At 37.6% G+C, this 22,620-nt stretch overlaps 1 protein-coding gene across 1 annotated transcript; it reads right to left on the reverse strand.

The window, feature by feature from the left end:
• Positions 1-3,730: 3,730 nt before the first annotated feature.
• On the reverse strand, positions 3,731-5,278 carry LOC143244418 (uncharacterized). Its single transcript, XM_076489036.1, has 3 exons — positions 5,130-5,278; positions 4,182-4,811; positions 3,731-3,986 (listed from the first exon to the last, which is right to left on the reverse strand). The coding sequence occupies exons 1-2, from the start codon at positions 5,136-5,138 to the stop codon at positions 4,209-4,211; spliced, it is 612 nt and encodes a 203-aa protein (XP_076345151.1). The 5' UTR covers positions 5,139-5,278; the 3' UTR covers positions 3,731-3,986; positions 4,182-4,208.
• Between the last annotated feature and the right edge of the window lie 17,342 nt (positions 5,279-22,620).

The following is a 22,620-nucleotide window of genomic DNA, read 5'->3' on the forward strand; positions in this document are numbered from 1 at the left end:
GTATTTGATGATTTGATTCATTTCATCAAATGAAATGGCAATTTCATTTAAATACAAATTTATTAGCCTAATATTAATAACCTTCCAAGTTGCTCTGGGGCCTATTAGGCCCCACTTTTCGTAGGAGTGTTAAAGAGAAATATATGTAATAACGTTACAAGCTCAGAGTATGTGATGTTACACGTGTTAAGGCACTGATTGTCAGACCAAAATGATAATAAAAGCTGTGCACTTTGAAAACGGAGGAAAACATCGGATTTTTCGCCAAAACGCATGCGTGTCCAATAAATTTGTTTGAGAGATCTGCATGTTCTGCAAGTGCAACATGTGCAAAATCCCTATAAAAGTGACGCGTTCTCGGTTTCCATAGCTCAGTGTTAAGCCACCGACACGCAATACATTTACGCCAAGACTGACTGAAGCACAACGCAACAACGCCACTGGTCCCTTGGAAGCAGGCGAATCTCGATCAGATGTTGCCAGAGCTGTGAATGTCCACCCAAGCACCATCACAAGGCTGTGGAATCGTCACCAACAACATGAATCAACTCGTGACCGTCCACGATCTGGCAGACCTCGTGTGACCACGCCCGCACAAGATCGCAACATCCCGTTACATCACCTTCGGGATAGAACCACCACTGCGACGTCTACTGCCTCAACCATACCAGGGCTGCGTAGGATTTCCGATCAGACCATACGCAACCGTCTACGAGATTCTTAGGCCCCATGTGCAACCCATCATGGTGAACGTCAACGACGTTTTTCAACATGACAACGCCCGTCCTCACACAGCCCGACTCACCACTGTCTTCTTGAGACACCACAACATCAACGTTCTTCACTGGCCCTCCAGATCACCAGATTTAAACCCCATCGAACATCTTTGGGACGAGGTGGACCGACGTCTGCGACGGCAACAACCTCAACCGCAGAATCTACCTCAGCTTGTAGCAGCTTTGCAGGCTGAGTTGGACTGCCATTCCACAGGATGTGATTCATCATCTCATCGCTTCCATTGGCAGGAGATGCCAAGCAGTTATTGATGCTCACGGGGGGCGTACTCGTTATTGACGTTGAGTGACGTTAAACTTCACCTAATGAGCGTGGACTTCGCCTTTGCAGACTTTGAATGTTCAGCAGTGAATCTGCAAAGTTTCACACATGTCATACAGAACTACCCGGAATAAACTTGTTAACAATTTGTCTCATATTTTGCCTTTTGCGTTTCTTTTTTAAAGAGTATATTAAAAACAACACAATTCCGAAAAAACTCATCTCCGTTTAAAATAAAAGTAGAAAACACATGGCATTTACCTGCATTACACCACAAAATGATAAATGTTAAGTGTTTTTGATGATTCAAAGAAGTTAAATGTAATTTTTATCAAGCAATTCTGACAAGGAAAAACTAATTGCCAAAATAAATTTAAATCTAAATACTTCGCAGAGAAAAACACTTCAGACAGTGAATAAAGTAAGAGCTGTTGATATTTTTGTAATAATATCACGTGCATAAAAGCTTTTGAATTTCGCACAAAGCTACTCGAGAGCTATCTGCGCCAGCCGTCTCTAATTTAGCAGTGTAAGACTAGAGGGAAGGCAGCTAGTCATCACCACCCACCGCCAACTCTTTTACCAACGAATAGTGGGATTGACCTTCACTTTACAAGGTCCTCACGGCTGAAAGGGCGGGGATGTTTGATGCGGCGGGGATGCGAATTCGCGACCCTCAGATTACGAGTCGCACGCCTTAACACGCTTGGCCATGCCGGGCCATCTAACTTAGGATTCATTAAGTCATGTTATTGTATTGTTGATGACTGTCTCTGGTGAAGGGGTCAAATCCAGTATATATATATATATATAAAGGATAATGAATAAAAGAACTACAGTAACAAATGTAAACATCTGTAATGAACTTTTCGGGATTACACATACTCAATTTTCAGGAAATCTATAATAATAATGAAGGGTAGTACAATTACTAATATAAAAATACAATGCATAATCTTAGGAAATTATAAAAATATTCAATTGCAAAAAACAAAAAAGAAAGATACAGTGAACTGTTTGAATAAAGCAGGGGTAGAATAGCTTGACTTTCTGATGAGGCTTTGATTTCCACACACATGCACAAAAGGAGGGGGCTCAGAAGTCAACGAACTTCAAGCACGAGTCTGATAAATATACAATTTATCGTTTTTCTGGCCCGGCATGGCAAAGTGTGTTAAGGAGTTCGACTTGTAATCCGACGGTCGCGAGTCCGACTTCTGGTCGCACCAAACATGCTCGCCCTTTCAGCCGTGGGACCGTTATAATGTGACGATCAATCCCACTATTCGTTGGTAAAAGAGTAGCCCAAGAGTTGGCGGTGGATGGTGATGACTAGCTGCTTTCCCTCTAGTCTTACACTCCAAAATTAGGAATGGATAGCGCAGATAGCCCTCGAGTACCTTTGCGCGAAATTCAAAACAAAATAGTTTTTCTATTTTTCTAGGGTGAAGTCATGACCGAGAAGTAAATCCCCACTGTTAAGTATTTATTCATCGTTTTTGTTCTAAATTGTAAATGATTTGTGAACAATAAATATTTCAAAATTAGAACCTAGAAACATAAGTTTTAAAATACAAATTATTTGAAAATTTATAATTTTTTCTAAGTAAAAAAAAAACTGTTTTTATGTGTTAAATCTTCCCCTTTGAAATTACCTGCGATATTATAACACAGAAGTATTTATTACTCATCGGCAGATGGCGTTCAAATTTTTCGTTTTGTAGCTTCGATAACAAATTTTCGTTTGTGCCATCTTTTAACTTCTGTAACTGAATAAGTGTTTATTATGATTTGCTTATTTGTATTTGCGAAATTAACTGTATTATGTAAAATTTTATTACTGATTTCGTGTATTTTCACCAAAAATAAAACTGAAAACATAATCTGTGATGTAGTAACTGTGGACCTCATTTTCATCTATTCAAAGCTCTTCAATATTATTCATGCCTAAATTAATATAGGTTATTATATGGTGAGTTACAAAAAGAGTTAAAAACCCCTATGAATATCGTACATGCATTACAATTATACTAGGCTTAATTATGTATCTTTGGTATATTGTATATAGTTCCATCGATTGTAAAGCGGTTGCGTTTTAAGTCTAAGCTGCAAAACAATTACAAATGCATTCAGGAAGTGTGTGTATTTTTCTTACAGCACAGCTAAATTGGGTTATTTGCTGAGCTCACCGAGAGTAATGGAACCCTTGATTTTAGCGTTATAAAGCCGTAGACTTACCGCTGTACTGGCGGAGGCTTCAGTACTTCTGTACCTTAAAGAAAACTGAAACCTAAATTTTCTCATTTGCCTATTCACTTGGTTAAGGATATCTGTGTTCGATTCGATCAGTGAATCCCGATCTATTATACTAAGTAGAATAAGAAACATATCAAAAATTAAACAGAAAAAATAAAGCATACCATTTTTATACTTGCAACAGTTCTTTACTAACAGACGAAATACGATTTATTCTGTGTTGAAAATAGTAACTCCTTTTGAAGATATGTTTTTTATTCACGACCAGTGTTTTGAAATATTTCGGATCCTTGTGTCTTTATATTAAGTTAATCGTCTCAACAGTAGCTTGATATCCCATAAAGCTTACCATATTAAACATGACATTCTGGCAGTGTGTGGTTAATTTTTACTGGAACAAAAGGTGCGAGAAAGCCGCTGAATTTTCTTAAGGAATGTTTTATTAGTTTTTACAATAATTTAACAGGAGAAATAAATACAACAATATCAACAACAACACTGTTGGATCACAGAGTCCAAGTGAGAGAGCAGAAGTCCCTGAGGTTGAAGAGTCAGCGGAAGAGAAAGAATGAGATAATAGTCGAAGACCCACCAGAGGTCACTGGGATGGAAAGAAAAAAAGATGTCCGCTGAGGGACGTAGAGTTCCGACTTGATTTGTCAGACCGTCCGCATCTACACAAAACAAACAAACATAAAAAATGAGAAAAATCAACAGATTCTTTGTATTCAGTCAAATGTTTAAATACTTTTTAAACGAAACAAAAATATGATTTATTAAGACATTGTTTAATAATTTTTAATTAGTTGCCAAATTGTGTGTTATCCGTTGTTTCCAAAGCTGAGCATAAAAGCTAATGCATAATTAACCTGATCCTGTGCAGTGGATTGATTCCTTTAGTGGTAGATAAGGCCGCTGTATCCGGGAACGTTTAGGTAGCCACTTCCGTAGATGCCACCAACTTGACCGTGAGCTGCGGACAGTTTTCCGTAAGCACCGTAGCCGTGGGCAGCAGACAAGCCAGTAGCACCATAAGCTCCGTGTCCGTAACGACCGTAAGCGTTAAGGGCACTGGAAGCGGATTTGTCGCTCAAACCGTGGGCACTGCCGTAAGCAGCCTGGGCGCCGCCGATGTTGTGGTAGCCAGCTTGCTTGTCGTATTTGTAGGCCTTCTCGTAGCCGGAACCCTTGTTGCGGGCATAGGCACCTTGATCGTGGTATCTGGCTCCGGCAGCACCGACAGCACCATAAGCTTTGAGATTACGGTGGGCAGCGTTGGCCTTAACACCAGCGGCACCATGGGCAGCCTGGCCATAACGAGAGTGAGCAGCTAGAGCTCCGTAGCCAGCGGCACCAGCGGCGCTATTCAAGTAGCCATGGCTACCGTAGCCAGCTCCGTAGGCTCCATAAGGTCCGTGGGCGACGAGGGCTGGACCATGGGCATAGTAGACAGGTACACCGGCGTAGGCCACGGCAGCCAGCATAAAAACAATAGCTAACTGCAAAACAGAAGAAATAAAGAGTGGTTAGCATTAGGACAAAAGATATTGTAAGGTTAGAATAAATTCAAAAGACTTAGGGAATTCACTACTGAAATGAATCAGATCTAACATTTCGTCAAATATCTTTGTTAGATACAATACTGCTGTATAACAGTTATACGTATTCAACTGAACCCTACAAGAAATACACGTAATTACTGTAATGAAACTGCTAATGTCACGTTCGCCATAAGTTAGGTTTTGGTTTCACTTTACCAGAGACCGACTATTGTTCTCTCTGAAAGAACGTAGTTTGTTATTAACCAATTCACTCACCACTTTCATGTTTGTAGAGTTTGTTAAACCTCTGAGACTATGGAGTAAGCAAGTGATACCTAAGGAATTCTCAGACGCTGTATTTATACCGTGAAGGTCTGCCAAAAAAAAAAAACACAAAGCAAAAACGGTTACGATGTTCTCCTTTCCATGCGCTTGCTTTCTGCAATGACCAGAGGGTGGGGTGCTCAGAGGGTCAAAGAAAAGTCACGTGATGTACCCTTGTTCACTGACATTCATTCTGTACTAAGGAGGCCACTTTCAGCTCTGGTGGCACGCCCTTTCAGTTGTAGTCCGGATGTGAGTTACGGGGATACTAAAACTGGGACATGCAACACACGTTCGGACTGGAGGGTTAGGAGGAGTCCAGATTTGATTTTTTCTTGTCTTTATGAAAAGTGGTTGTCCTTTGTCGTCTGAGTGTTGGAAATAGAAAAATCTACGCACTATCCGCCGATAGTTGAAAGTTAAACTTTATTAACTCTGCTACAGAGATAACCCGTCAACATTTTGCACTTTTTTTAAAAAACACTTTCAAAGTGAGAATCCTGTTGCTAAAGGCAACGTGCTAACTTCCGGGAGCCGCCTTGCTTTCCTTTCCAGATTGAACGAGGTGAAAAAGAAACGGGAAAAATAATGGGGTAATGAAGTGAAACATATTGCTGTTCTCTGTATGAAGTATTTACGATGTAACTCATTAACGTGATTTGAATTATTGTGCAAAATATCTTACAACTAAAGAACTTTCTGACTTCATAGTTGATGTTTTCAAGCAGTTATACAACGGGCTATGTTTTGTCAACCACGAGGAATCTAACCCCGATTTTTAGCAGTGTAAATCCGTAAAGTTACTAGTGATCCGCGTGCACTGATTACACAGAGGCATTTTATTAAATACTAGATGGAAACCTTAATACTTTGCGTTTAAACAAACTCACTTTTTATGCGATACCTAGTATTAAAACACACGAAAAGCGAAGTAATAAAACGCATCTTATAAAAGTATATTAAATAACAAATATTAGATTGCTTAGATTTTGTTGTTTGGAATTTCGCACAAAGCTACTCGAGGGCTATCTGTGCTAGCCGTCCCTAATTTAGCAGTGTAAGACTAGAGGGAAGGCAGCTAGTCATCACCACCCACCGCCAACTCTTGGGCTACTCTTTTACCAACGAATAGTGGGATTGACCGTAACATTATAACGCCCCTACGGCTGGGAGGGCGAGCATGTTTGGCGCGACTCGGACGCGAACCCGCGACCCTCAGATTACGAAGCGCACGCCTTAACGCGCTAGGCCATGCCAGGCCCAGATTGCTTAGAAAAGCTGTAATTAGCAAGATTATATTTACTATTATGTGAATAATTAAAAAAATCTTATTTCCGTTATCATAGTGTTTGCTTGCTTATAGTATTAAGATTCACGATGTGTTATCAATATCGTTCCCTCTGCAGGGATCGCATCTCGAATTTTAATATTAAAAGATTTCAAGAAGCTCATATAAGTTTAGAAAAATATAAATATTTCGTACATGAATGTTATGATTTCAAGGATTTTCTGTGAACCTTAACATCATGAAAGATACTATAGCTTACTGGGAATATAAACGATTTACTTAGTACGTTATACTATTTTTAATTCTTCAAGTGCATGAACAATTGACAGGGAATAATAAATACTGAAAAAGGAAATACAATAAAAATGTAGATGGCAGTAAACCCTGCTCTGTTTCTATGACGGTGTAGCAGTTTAGATAATGTTGAAAAAAATCTAGCAGTAAAGATAATAAAGTAAGTTTTCTATAAATTGCATATTCGAACTTATGTTACTCTCTTATTTTTCATCTTTTTATACCTAGTAATTGGGCTTATCTTGTTTTTGTGCTTCTAGCTTGACTTGTTTTCGTATTTTAGGCTTAGTTTGTTTTTATACTTTAAGTTCGGCTTGTTTTTTCCTTTGGGTTCAGTGTTGTTTTTTTTTTTTAAATTTAGGCTCAGTTTAATTTTGAAAATTTTTTTCTGAAGCAACCAGAGAAATATTCCATTGCCAGGTAGTTACGAGCACTGCGTGTTATTTAGTGTGCACTAAAATATTTAATTCACAACGACCTTTAAAAATCGTGTTTGTGCATTTTTCACATTCCTTCAAATTAGAACTTTAATAAGATTAAAATAAGAATGAAAATTACATTTAAAATCAATTTTTATTGTTTACATCTTCTGTGATGAATTCCAAAATAAATCAATTATGAGGTATGTGATTAAAACGTTGCACTTAAACAGAACTTTCGTCACCTTTCATAGGCTTAAGAAGCCTCAAAGCTTTGAGTAGAGCTTAGTAGACAAAGTTATTATATTTACTTAAATAACACTACTACATCTCAGAAAAAAAAAACACATATATATAGTTTTAACCTAAGACATGAAAATATCTTAAGGAATATAATTTTACTATAAAATTCTTGCCATGACCATATTACTTTTGGTCGAGAATACATGTTAGTGTTTTCAGTTAGGCGAGTCATAAGTGCCCTGCAGAACAAATGTGTAATGTGACTACAGTAAGGTGACGGTTAGAACATGTCATTGGATGGATGTTTTAATGTTACCAAATGATACTTAGAACATGCCATTGGATGTCTGTCTTGATGTCATCAGAAGGAGGTTCAAATGTCTTGGAATGTTTTGTCGTCATTATGTACACCTAGAACTGAAACATAGAGTAAGCTGACGCAGTAAATAGCTGTAACTGGAACATAGAGTAAGCTGACACAGTAAACAGCTGTAACTGGAACATAGAGTAAGATGACGTGAAAAACAGCTATCACTGAAACATAGAGTAAGCTGACACAGTAAACAGCTGTAAGTGGAACATAGAGTAAGCTGACACAGTAAATAGCTGTAACTGAAACATAGAGTAAGCTGACACAGTAAACAGCTGTAACTGAAACATAGAGTAAGCTGACACAGTAAACATCTGTGACTGGAACATAGAGTAAGATGACATGAAAAACAGCTATCACTGAAACATAGAGTAAGCTGACGTTATAAACAGCTGTAACATAACCATAGAGTAAGTGTGACAGCACCTATAACTGACTGAAGAGATCTGTGATGAAACACAGAGTGAGCTAGACAGCTATGACTGAAACATAGAATAAGCAGACGTAAGCAACAGCTACAACAGAGTAAGCTGACATGAGAAACAGCTATAACTGAAACACAGACTACGTTGATGTGGTTAACAGCTGTAACTGAAACACAGATTTAGCTGACGCGGTAAACAATTTTAACTGAAACATAGAGTAAGTTTTTCGTAAGAAACAGCTATAAATGAAACGTAGAATAAGTTGATGTGGTAGACAGTTATGACTGAAACACAGAGTAAGCTGACGCGGTAAACAGTTATAACTGAAACACAGAGTAAGCTGACGTGAGAAACAGCTATAACTGAAACATAGAGTAAGTTGACGTAAGAAACAGCTATAAATGGAATATAGAGTAAACTGACGTAGTAAACAGCTGATACTGTCACAGAGAGTAAGCTGACGTGAGAAACACCTGTAACTAAAACATAGAGTAAGCTCACGTAGTAGACAGCTGTTACTGACACATTGAATAAACTGACATAGAAAACAGCTATGACTGAAATATAGAGAGAGTAAGCTAACACGTAAACAGTTATAACTGAAACATAGAATAAGTTGATGTGGTAGACAGCTATGACTGAAACACAGAATAAGCTGACGTGAGAAACAGCTATAACTGAAACACAGAGTAAGCTGACGTGAGAAACAGCTATAACTGAAACATAGAGTAAGTTGACGTAAGAAACAGCTATAAATGAAATATAGAGTAAACTGACGTAGTAAACAGCTGATACTGTCACAGAGAGTAAGCTGACATAGAAAACAGCTATGACTGAAACATAGAATAAGCTGATGTGGTAGAGAGCTATGACTAAAACACAGAGTAAGCTGACGTGGTAGACAGCTGTGACTGAAACATAGAGTAAGCTGATATGGTAAACAGTTATAATTGAAATACAGAGTAAACTGATGTAGTAAACAGCTGTAACTGAAACATAGAGTAAGTTGACGTAAGATACAGCTATAACTGAAACACAGAGTAAGGTGACGTGAGAAACAGCTATAACTAAAACACAGAATAAGCGACGTGAGAAACAACCGTAACTTAAACACTGAGAAAGTTGACGAAAGAAACAGCTATAACTGAGACATAGAGTAAGTTGACGTACGAAACATCTATAACTGAACCGTAGAGTAAGCTGATGTAGTAAACAGCTGCACCTGACACAAAGAGTAAGCTGACGTAGTAAATAGCTATAACTGAAACATATAATAAGTTGATGTGGTAGAGAGCTATCACTAAAACACAGAGTAAGTACTTGAGAAACAGCTATGACTGAAACATTGAGTAAGCTGACGTGGTAATCAACTGTAAGTGAAACATAGAGTAAGTTGACGTAAGAAACAGCTATAAATGAAATATAGAGTAATCTAACGTAGTAGACAGCTGTTACTGACACATAGAGTAAGCTGACATAGAAAACAGCTATGACTGAAACATAGAGCAAACTAACATGGTAAACAGTTCTAACTGAAACATAGAATAATTTGATGTGGTAGACAGCTGTGACTGAAACACAGAGTAAGCTGACGTGAGAAACAGCTATAACTGAATAACAGAGTAAGCTGACATGAGAAACAGCCGTAACTGAAACACTGAGAAAGTTGACGTAAGAAACAGCTATAACTGAGACATAGAGTAAGTTGACGTACGAAACATCTATAACTGAACCGTAGAGTAAGCTGACTTGGTAAACAACTATAACTGAAATGTAGAATAAGTTGATGTGGTAGACAGCTATAACGGAAACACAGAGTAAGCTGGCGTGTTGTTACTTCACATCCGGTCTGATGTTTTTAGCGCATTAATTACTAAACACTAATATTCATTTTCATCATATTGGATAATTGACCAAATATATTGAAATGATCATCGTTACACGAGTAAAGACAGTCACGGTTTATAGCTTTGTGGATATTTATGAAATATTTGTAAAGAGGGGTATTGATTGATCAAAATACCCTTTGTCAAATATGACTAGTTCCAGTGGTATGTATGATAATTACGTGTTATAAATTGTGTTTATAACAATTTGTAATGGGTTGAATCTTCCAAAACCCGTATTCACAGACAAAATCTATGTGGGTGGAATTAATCAGTTGACTCTTTGTGGGAGTCAAAACGAAAATGAATTAAGTAGGAAGAATTATTATTATTACTGTGAGCCACGAAGATAGTGGAGTTGTTGTCGTGCAGAGGTACACAATGAGCTATATACACTCTTTCCACTAAGAGGAATTGAACCTCGGATTTTAGCATCATTAGTCCGTATACTTATTGCAGACCGACAGATGGATCTGGAGTAATTGCGCAAGTGTATTATTTTACTTCTCGTATTAGGATAGAAGTTAGGTACCAAGATGTCTAAGTTGCATCTGTGCATTCTTTGTATTCGCATGTATTCTTTGTATTCTTGATATATTTCTTTGTTTTATACTTGCAACAAAACAGTTACTAACTTTATGGCTGTTATCGTAACGTAATTCCATTTCACCATTAGGCACTATTAGGTGTGGACTGGGTGGAGAAAATTATTTATTTCCTTTATACAAAGTCTAGAATAGTCTGAAGGTTTGGACACTTGACTTGCAATCTGCGGCCAAAAGAGTTGAATCCCGTCATCGAACAACCTTGACCATTCAGCCATGGGGAAATTATAATGTTATGACCAAATCCACTTTTGGTTGGTAAAAGAGTAGTCGTGACTGACTAACAGCCTTCTCTCTAATCTATCAGTTTAAAATTAGGGACAGCTAGCGCAGATATCCTACAAGTATTTTCTGCTAAATTCACTAACAAATATAAAAACAAATGTTTAAACATTAGTTTGAAGTAAACAACACTTGTTTCTGTTTATGTGATTGAAATTATGGGAAAAAAGAAACACAGGTCATTAATACTTTGCATAAAAATGAAACTTGTCGGCATGCACTCGGAAACGTAACATTTTTAAGGGGACGGGGTCATGAGAGCATTTACTATTTAAAGTCTTATAAGAGGATGAAACCTGTAAGAAGGTCATTCAGATGGAAGGATAATGTTTTTGCGTAAAGGTCATTCAGATGGAAGGATAATGTCTTGGGGTAAAGGTCATTTAGATGGAGGGATATTGTCTTTGGGTAATTTAAACATCAGATCGATTCAAAGCATTCCCGCAGAATATAAGGTATTCATGGAGGTTGTAAAATCAACAAACCCCACCAGTGGCTCAGCGGTATGTCTGCAGACTTACAACGCTAAAAACCGGCTTTCGATACCCGTGGTGGGCAGAGCACAGATAGCCCATTGTGTAGCTTTGTGCTTAATTCAAAACAACAGAATCAACAAGAGTTCGTAATATTTTATGTCTGACAATAGTTAATCAAATCAACGTTACAAAGGACCACAAATTTAAAAAGAGACCTATTTTGAATTAATAATTTTGTTTTTTGTGAACCCCCCAACGGCACAATGGTATGCCTAACGACTCGCACCTCTAGAAATTGGGTTTTGTTACCCGCGGTGGGCAAAACACAGATAGTTCGTTGTATAGTTTTGTGCCTAATTCTAAATAAATAAATGCTTGTTTGTTGAATTTCGCGCAAAGCTATACGAGTGCTATCTGTGCTAGTCATCTAATTTAGCAGTGAAAGACTAGGAAAACCAGCTAGTCATCGTCACACACCACCAACTCTTGCGCTATTCTTTCACTAATTCACAAAACAGACAAAGCGGTATTGACCGTAACATTATAATACTCCCACGAATGAAAAGGCGACTCTTAGCTTGCGAGACAAGCGTCATAACCACCTGGTCATAACTGGCCATTGAGCTTTCTGTGCTCTGTTCATCATGGGTATCGAAATCCTATTATTAGCGTCGTAAGCTTGTAAACTTACCGTTGAGGCACTGGTAGCGAACTGATAACAACAGAGAAGTGCTGTCCAGTTGTGGCAGTTTGTTAAGTATGCCGCAAAAGTTTGACCAAACAAAACAAAATAAAAAATTATCCTTAGAAAAATATTACAAGTACCAGCAGGGGGGGGGGGTGTCGCACAAATCAAGGTGAGTTAAAATGCAGTCAGTGGTAACCGCTGAATTAGAGAAATGATAACTAGTCAACAGTACTTACTGTCAACTCTTGGGCTGCTGACGAAATAGTAGAAATTAACCTTTTCTCTTACAGCTTAACCACAATTTAACGTGCAAAGCGTGCTTTTGCAGTAACAAGACGCGAACTAATACTCGTCAGGCTTACAGTCGATGTTCGCTAAAAGTCTAGGTAACGATTCGTTAGATATGAAAAAAATACTGTTTTTGGAGACACAACACAAGTACTTATCAAACGGGGAAAGGTGTGACAGTTCTGTGCTGATAAGACATATTTAACACATCTTCTCAAATTATTTATAATTTGATAAAATAAGGTACTACTTTTATGTGATTCGGCATGGCTAGGTGGTTAAGGCACTCGACTCTTAATCTGAGGGTTGCGGTTTCGAACCTCCGTCACACCAAACATGCTCGAACTTTTAGCCATGGGACGTTATAATGTGACGGTCAATTCCACTATTCGTTGGTAAAAGAGTAGCCTAAGAGTTGACGGTGGGTGATGATGACTAGCTGCCTTCCCTCTAGTCTTACACTGCTAAGTTAAGAACGGCTAGCGCAGATAGCCTTCATGTAGCTTTGCGTGAAATTCTAAACAAACAAAACCAATTTTATTGTTGCAATGACGACTCGATTCTTTTTCATTGTGATAATATTCATTACATTAGACTTACAACCCAGCCTCCCTGGTTATAAGATTTGACATTAATTTGCCTTAACGTCTGTAGGAATTGAAGAAAACGTTTAAAAAAAGCACCACCACCAAAATATAATTTTGTCAATTAAATTATACTGACAAACAATGATATATAACTTTTCAGGACCTGCTGACAAATATTATTATATATAGTACGTGGAAAAAACTTTGCTCTTTGTACGGTGCTTTATTCTACACTATTATAATAAAACGAACTGTTTTAAGAATGAAATAAGTAGATGATTGACACCACTAAACGCTAAAGCGACTTTTCGATTCTAAAGTAATCGAATTTGATCAAAAGTTAAATCCCAGATTAAGTTAGGCATGAATAGGTTAGTTCATTAAGAGTATTTCATTTGTTATGATAATCCCTAGATTATAAGGTGAAAAGTTCATGAGGAAGATTGGGGTTATGTTTCGAAATTATATTGCTGTTTTTTTGTGTGTTTTTTTAAATAATTACGCAAAGTTAAAGTAAGTAATCAGGTTAACCTTTTCGACACGCCCTTCACCGTACGGCGACCACGTAAAGCGATTTGAATCTCCCGCTAGAAAAAACAAATAAGTGCGCAACGTCAACAGACAAAGCTTATCTTGGACAAATTGTCAACCCGCCGATTCGTATGGCGTATGTTGCTCTTGAAAATATACCTGCAGTGCCTCCCTCCAGTGGTACAGCGGTATGTCTACGGACTTACAACGCTAGAATTCAGGTTCGCAGACCCGTGGTGGGCAGAGTACAGATTGCCCATTGTGTAGCTTTGTGCTTAATTACAAAAAACAAATAAAGAAACAGAGGACTTGCAGTTAAGCGTTCTTTTTTTTGTATCAGAAAACGAACCTAAAGTGGCATGAAACTGTTTCTGTTTTGGTTTTTTTTTCACATTTGAGGAGACAATCGAACTTGTATAAGATGATGGTGGTACTGAACGTGAAATATCTGAAGATAACAACAAAAAAAGCATCTAAAGAGTTTTAATAGATTTAAAATGGCTAGTCACCCATACACAAAATATTCTTATTTGGTTAGGGTTCTCGGCTCGCAATCTGTGGATTCGAATCCATTTTACTATATCTACTCGCCTTTTCAGCTACGGATGCGTTATAATGTGACGGCCAATTCCACTATTGATTTATAAAAGAGTAGCTTAAGAGTTGGCGGTGGGTCGTGCTTACTTGCTGCTGTCTCTCTAGTTTATCATTGCTACATTAGGGACCACAATCGCAGATATCCTTCAAGTGACCTTGCAAGAAATTCAAAACAGATAAAACCAAACTGATTAATTGAAAGTAGAGTATACTTACAAAGAACTTTTGTTCGTTAGTTGTTCATTGTCGTCACAATATTGTTCAATATTGTTTTTGATAGATTTAGATATATTTTTCAGTAAAAAACGTCTTTACTAATTCAAGATTTCGGTTTACGGCTTCTTTAGGGAGTCAGATATTTTATCAATTCCAATATTACGCTCAAAATAACTAACTGAAAAAACCGAAACGTCAGGGTAACAAGCTTTCCATCGTACAAAATGTTGTACGCTGAATAGTCAACTTCCATTCCGTTAGTTCGCTCTCTCTCTCATAGTTATTTGGGTATTTATGTTTATATACTCAGGAGGGTCAGGTTTCATCGACCTCTTCATCCTTTCTTTATATTTGTTTCAGCATCTGTCAAGTGTATTTATACATTGTACACGAGGGCCAGAGTAACCCGCACTGACTCAGGCCCCTTTTCAGAGCAATGTGCATGCACTATCTACACATACACTTGGTGCAAATAAAACATTTCTCTTTATAGTTCCATAATTATTTGCACTTTCATCAGTTAGGTATTAACTATAAAACATTCTCACATAAATACCCCTTTTTCTTTTATTTTGAAAATATATATTTGCTGGGGAAAGGTGTTTAGGACTATCCTCATCATGTCTTGTTCGCTTAATAGATCAATTTTTCTCAAATTTTTGTCAAAATATTTTTTGTTTTATGCAGGAGTATATCTGCTATTATTTCTGTGTGTGCATATTTATAGATGAATTCTAATGATGTAGTTCTGGGTACTTTATTTCGCTAGTTATTCTTATGATGTGGCTTGTTTTGAACTTCGCGCAAAGCTGTGCGAAGGCTAACTGCATTAGCTGTCCCTAATTTAGCAGTGGAAGTGGGGGTGGGGTTAGTTAGTCATTACCATCTACCGCCAACTCTTTGGCTACTCTTTTACCAACGAACAGTAGGATTGGTCATCACATTATAACGCCCCCACAATAAAGGACCAGGCATGTTTGGTGCGACGGGGATTCGAACTCGCGACCCTCAGATTACGAGTCGAGTGCCTTAACCTTCTGGCCATGTCGAACCTATTCTTATGGGAAACAAAAGTTCGAACGAACTGGACTATTTACCCCAATGACGATGAACTGCTCACTCATCAACATGTCAATAAACTAAATATATTAATATAACGATAGTTGTTAATGGTTGCAAACTCTCTAAAAGAGTTACAGTAAGACCAAAAGCAGACTTTCGCACGTCTAACTGCTGAGCTGTGTAAGGAAGAATCTTAAAAAACAAACAAAAAAAAAACTACCGAAAAGAAAACCTAGTAGCTAAAGAACCTGTGAACGTTTCTAGTGATCTAGCCAAGTTCCACCTAAATACTGTTTGTTGTAGTTGAACTAATTTCAACTGGTGGAGTAATGCGTTTCTGGTGCATGCGTCGAAAAACTGCTTCAACACCTTATTTGTATCGAGAAACAGATCGTAAACAGAGGTTGTTCTGTCCCGCCCAACCTAAAACTAACTACACAGTCGCCCTCTTTCTGAATAACTTGTGATGTTTTCGTTATTTTTCTTAGCTTATGTAAAGTTAAGAGATTTTTTATTGCCTTCCTTTTTTTTCATTGTCTGTTTGTTTTGGAATTTCGCACAAAGCTACTCGAGGGCTATCTGTGCTAGCCGTCCCTAATTTAGCAGTGTAAGACTAGAGGGAAGGCAACTAGTCATCACCACCCACCGCCAACTCTTGGGCTACTCTTTTACCAACGAAATGTGGGATTGATCGTCACATTATAACGCCCCCACGGCTGGGAGGGCGAGCATATTTGGCGCGACTCGGGTGCGAACCCGCGACCCTCAGATTACGAAGCGCACGCCTTAACGCGCTAGGCCATGCCAGGCCTTTTTCATTGTCTCAAGAATCGCAAGAACACATCAGAAACGAGTCTTTGAGGGTTTAAAATCCCTCTATTGGGAGTTTTCACAACAAATAACTTGCACTAAGCATTAACCATGATAATTACGAACTCGTTACTTATTTAAATATTGAATAAAACAAGTCAAATTTTCTTTGCATTTTTGTCAGATTTCAGTTAATAGTTTTGTTCATCAGGACTTCTAGAGCATGATATCGCTGTTGGATGATAACAATTAACATAACTCTTATAATAATTTAACGTGTGTTATAATAAGGTATTGTCTCTCTTTGTGAGTCACTATGTCTTCGTAAAAGTCTTCTTTTCTTTCACAGTAAGACAACATATTTTTTTTATTGTGAGTTATCGTCTCCTTCATAATGAGTCTTTATGTTTTTCAGAATGAGTTTACATTTGCTTTATTTTTAGTAAATCAGGGAAATGATTTCTTAAATAATCTCTTCCTCCGTGTTTGGAAATGTCTTTGTCTGTTAGGTTATAACTGAATTATTCTTCTTTCTATATTTGAAAATAAGTCTGGCTGTTTTATCGTTACTGAAAACCCCATACCTCCATGTTTGGAAATGTCTGCGCTTCTCTAGTTACAGTTACGACAGAAAGTGTTCGTACCCCTGCGTCCCGAGTGGTTATTTGCTCATAACTTGAAAAGTATCACAGTTAGGCTAATAGACATATACTGTATTATAAATATTATACTATCACACATCTACATAAATTTTTATGTAAATTAAACGACAAATAAACTGTTTATTAACGAAAAACCAAAAATAGGAAGATGAGAAAGTGTTTACGTGTGAAAACCTGATATTCCCGTAAAAGTGTTGTTTAGTTTGGCGAATAAACTACATTATACCATTCCAGAATTAGACACTGGGTTCATAATTATTGGAATTTAGCCAGCAAAATATGTACTTCCGGCAATTTAGCGCCGTCTCCGTCATTATCTGCTTGGTCATCATGACGAACAGGAAACAACTGTCCACTGATTTAAAAAACTGAATTATTGTAAAATACGTGTCTCTTTCCGGTATTGCTACACAGCTTAATGTGCCGAAATTACTGTTCAAAGCATAATTGCCAAGTTGAAGCTCACAGGATCAACTGCTAACCTCCCTCGTTCCGGACACCTCACCAAAATTTCAGAGAGAACCAAGAGGAAGGTTCTCAGAGAAGTTAGTAGGAACCCTCGTTTAACACGTAATGACATACAGAAACTGGTAAGGGAAACTGGGGTTGAAGTAAGCACCTCTACAGTTACGAACATGTTACGCTCTTCTGGGTTCAAAGCATGCCGTCCTCGTAGAACTCCATATTTAAAGCCTGTTCATTTAGAAGCACGATTGAGGCATGCAAGAAAGCATGTAGATAAACCCTTTACCGATTGGAAAAGTATTCTTTGTTCAGACGAGACTAAAATCGAGCTTTTCGGCCACAATGATGTTCGCTATATTTTTCGTAAGAAGGAGTAACGAAATCTTCCAAAGAACAACGTCCCTACAGGAAAACACGGAGGTGGCTCGATCATGCTATGGGGTTTTTTCAGCTCTTCTGGTGTAGGCAGCCTTCACCGCGTCAACGGAATCATGAAAATAGAAGAGTACGTTGATATATTAGGCACTTGTATCAAGAATGATGCTCGGAATTTGCTGCTTGGGCGTCGTTGGATCTTCCAGCACGACAATGACCCTAAGCACACATCGAAATATGTGCAATCCTGGTCGCAGAGGAACCATATAAGCGTTTTGGAGTGGCCATCGCAGTCACCCGATCTCAACCCAATTGAAAACGTTTGGCATGAGTTGAAGACCAGGGTTCATCAGCGTCATCCGAAAAACGTGCAAGAGTTGGAGGCCTTCTTAAAAAAAGAATGGAAGAAAATACCAGTCGAGTACTGTCAAACGATCATGGAGGGCAATGAGGAGAGATTGCGCCAAGTAATTCACCTGAAAGGCTACACAACTGACCATTAAAGTAGACGCACGAACACTTTCTGCCCCTCCTATGTTTGGTTATTTGTTTATAAACAGTTTATTTGTCGTTCAATTTACATAAAAATTTATGTAGATGTGTGTTAATATAATATGTATAATATACTGTAGTTTCATTATTCTAATAGTGACACTTTTTAAGTTATGAGGAAGAAAACTACTCACGACTCAGGGGTACGAACACTTTCTGTCGTATCTGTATTGTTGAATAATTCCTCCCTCTGTTTCTAGATATCTCTTTGGTTGTTATTACTGAATACCATACACCTCCATGTTTGGAAATTTCTCTTACTTTTGGTTATTATGAATACTCCTTCTCTTCATATTTGGAAATTTTCCTGATTGTTTGGTTTCTAGAGAAAAATATTGTAATAGATTACTGTTGTTCGTGTTTGATTTTATTAGTTTACCATAGAACAAGAATCAAAATCATTGATTTTAAAAAATGATTGAGATGACTTACTTTGAAGACAGCGAGATGGAAATATTGCATAAAAATAATGAAAAGAAATACCTTAATTCATGAAAATAATATCCGTTCTCAAATAATATTTCTTTGTTTGCAATTAAGCACAAAGCTACGCAAACGGCTCTTTGTGCTCTACCCACCAAGGAAATTAAAATCCGGTTACTAGTATTGTACAGTCCACAAGGGGGCCTTCAAGTAAAAGAAGCAAAATATGTATTCAATTAGTCTGATTCTGAATCACATGACCAGGACATCTTTCATAATGACTCAACTCGTGTTTCTCAAGGAGCCATTACGTTTTCATAACAAGTCACTGTCCCATTAATAAGATCAACACATTATTTATTGGGTTTGTCTTCTCTAGTTATCTAAAGGTTTTTAGTTATCTCGTTATCCATTAATTACTGCTATTAATACACATCTGAAAAATCAAGGTATTACATTCTTTCTCCCTCTTACGAAAAATACTAGTCCTCAAGTCCTTGTCCCAAGGGCATGAAAGAACTATTACTTGGACAACAATTTTTTAAACATGGTAATAAAGTTTTAAAAATATATATTTGGGTTATTTCGAGCCAAGCGAGTGTCTTACCAATTGAGTTAAGTGGTTAAATCTTTCGCGGGGGGAGATGTAAAGATCATTGAGGGATGCATCTTATATTTCAAAATCGTTTCTGGATATCGATTGTTTCTGTGTTACGAAACAGTAAAATGTTTGCATTTATTCAACCACTTTCACTGATCTTGAACGTAGGGATGAGAAACGATAATTCTACGTTAAAGAAGTTGTAGTCTGATGAGAAAGATGTCCAAGGTCCGAACTGTCGAAATATGCTGCTGCTTTTGAAATAGTATCTGTAATGAGGGAACATTACATTATTAAACTGGTCCAAAGAAGAAGGCTGTTTCAGGCTATTTAAAATATAAATATTTTCAACATTACCGCAAAACATAAAGTAACCAATTAAAAACATAATTTTAAATTGAACACCAACTAATCACATGTAGCTTTAATGGACTCGTTAACCTCAATACGATGTTACTGTTACTGTCCAACCCCTCTCCACACGAAGAGGCCTTGACATAGATAATGTGGATTCTTCAAGATATGAGAAGTTGATAAGAAAAGGTAAGCTACTGTTACATGTAATTCCAAAACAGTTATCACACCTATAGTGTGTTTGTACGATAATATGAAAATATAATGGCAACGCCTATTACACATATCAATTCTATTGCTTCAGAGCCCCTGTTCATATTTACAAAGGAAAACCTAGTTTTCTTACAGGTTATACTCATTAAATTTGGTCACATTAAGGCGAAGAATGCCGTCTGTTTCGTTATTTATTAGCCTACTTCTTCTAACACAACAATAACCCATTAGACTGTAAGTGTGGTAACAGACTGGACTCAGGCTACTCCTGACTAGTGTCTGTTCAGTCTGAAACAATAAAAACCACCTGTTACATCAGTATCAGGTATATAAGAAGTAGTCGTGTACCGTGTGTGTTTGAATCCCCTGAGGTAGTATGTTCAGTTCACAAGTGCATCTAGATTGTTTGTCCTTCGCACGTTTCAAAAGACGGATAATTGCGTGCAAAAACAGACACACCCATCTAAACCCCTAGTGATATCCTCACTTAACTAATCTGTGTTCGTCTTTGTGATCATGTAGGCAAACCAAACAGCGTCGAAGTTTTGAATAATATAATCATTAAAATTTTTTTATCAAATACATTTTTTTTTCTTAAATTATAAACAAAACTACACCAGAGATACCTGCGTTAGTTGTCCCTAATTATAAATGATAGCCCACAGGGAAGGGTTGAGCGTCACATTATAACTTTACCACAGCAGAAAGGGAGAGCATTTTCTGTGATGGGATTCCGACCTGCGACCCCTCCCCCCGAGACTGCGAGTCAAGCATCCTAACCACCAGGCCATGTTAAGCCCTTGAAATAGATGAAACTGTTTGTTGTGAACGTTAAAGCTTGAAAGTGACACACACGCACACACACAAATTAGAACCAAAACCTTAAAAATAAGACTAAAAAAACAGTGAAAATTTTGCCCATTACCATTATGTTATAACAGCTCCCAAAAACATTGAGGATATTCCGTCTATCAGACATTATTCAAACGCAGATATCAAAGTAGTCAGCAACTATGGAGAATCAGCAAAGGGGTAGGAGTTGAATGCTTGAACACACAGTATCTCAGTTTCTAATGCCTTTTACTGTCTACAGCCACTTGTGGTAAAATAGTCACCCCCAGTCTTTCGACATAAGAAAACTTATAGTAGAAACAAACTACTCTATATTTCTACAATTGTAAACCTCTCAGCTTCCACCATTTTCAATAAACACAAACTGATGTCCAATTAATCAATTATCCCAATATTTAAATAAAAAATAATCGAGCCGGTAAAAATCTTAGTAAATACAACCCAACTTGTATTTTAAGACACTACACACTGTTGTTACTAACTTCGCTATATTTTAATGCTATAGTTTTTGCTTCTGGAGAAGAAAACTTTACCACTTTGGAAAGAAAAAAAGGACACGTGTCCCCTCCGGATCCGCCATCTATGGATAAATCTATTATTGTGCTTTGGTACTTGGAAATAATATATTTTCTTTAAGAATGCGTGGAGCTTTGGTTCCAGTGAAGTTCCGAGGGTGGATAAGAAACGTCTGAGAAAATTCCCCGGAAGCAAACGTTTCAGCAATGATTCGAAACTTGAGCAGTTAGTGTTTTTTTTTTTTTTTTAAATTAACGAAATTATGCATAACGATAAATATTTGGGCGTCGACTATACACTTCATGTTAAAGGAAGGTTCAAGTAAAGGTGTAATTTACAATGCTTTTTCTGTTTGTTTTCACGTATTGCACATAGTTGCACAGAGGGGTATCGAAACACAGCCGTCTTCAACTTTGAACTGTTTTGTTAAATTTCACTAGAGGACTATCTGCGATATCATCTCCTGATTTATAATCGATATAATAGAAGGAAGGCAACACTAAGGGCCACGTTTCACCAGTGAAAAGTGGGATTGTTTGTTTTGAATTTCGCGCAAAGCTACTTGAGGGCTATCTGCGCTAGCCGTCCATAAGTTAGCAGTGTAAGACTAGAGGGAAGGAAACTAGTCATCACTATCCACTTTCAACTCTTGGGCTACTCTTTTACCAATGAATAGTGGGATTGACCGCACATTATAACACCCCCACGGCTGAGAGGGCAAGTAGATTCAACGACGGAGATTCAAACATTTAATAGAACTGACGCTGTTATTTTCAACACAAAATAAACCGTAATTGTTTAATCAAGCTGGCATTGTTATTTTCAGCATGACGTAAGGAGATGCTTTTCTTCTCAGCACTACAAGTAGGTACTGCATTAGAAACATTTTTAAACACTGTAGAGGATATCTCCAGATTCGGTTCTGTCCTCGAATTTAGGCTTACGATGCCATAGTTCAAAAAATTGTAAAATTAAATTTATAAACCTCTGATCTGACGTAGCTAAATTACCACTGTACATAAGTGAATAATAATGTTAGGCGGTCCTAAGTTTGTTATTTGTTTAAATTAACCTTTGTTCTAACTGGATAACAAACCAGTACGAGTCATTCTTGCTCGGCTTAGTCAACAATATTTACCCCGCTGGTACAGCATTAAGTCTACGGATTTACAGTGCTAAAATCAGGGGTTTGATTTCCCTAGGTCGACTTAGCAGATATCCCGATGTGGCTTTGCTATAAGAAAACGCACAAACACACCCACCCACACACACTCAACAATAATGCCTCTGTTTACTGTTCTATTATTGTTGTTGTACGTTACGTTCCCGATACGAGTACGATAGATAAATCTGTTGTGATAAT

This window comes from Tachypleus tridentatus, chromosome 2, assembly GCF_004210375.1.
Source record: "Tachypleus tridentatus isolate NWPU-2018 chromosome 2, ASM421037v1, whole genome shotgun sequence".
In the NCBI taxonomy this organism is placed as follows: Eukaryota; Metazoa; Arthropoda; class Merostomata; order Xiphosura; family Limulidae; genus Tachypleus; species Tachypleus tridentatus.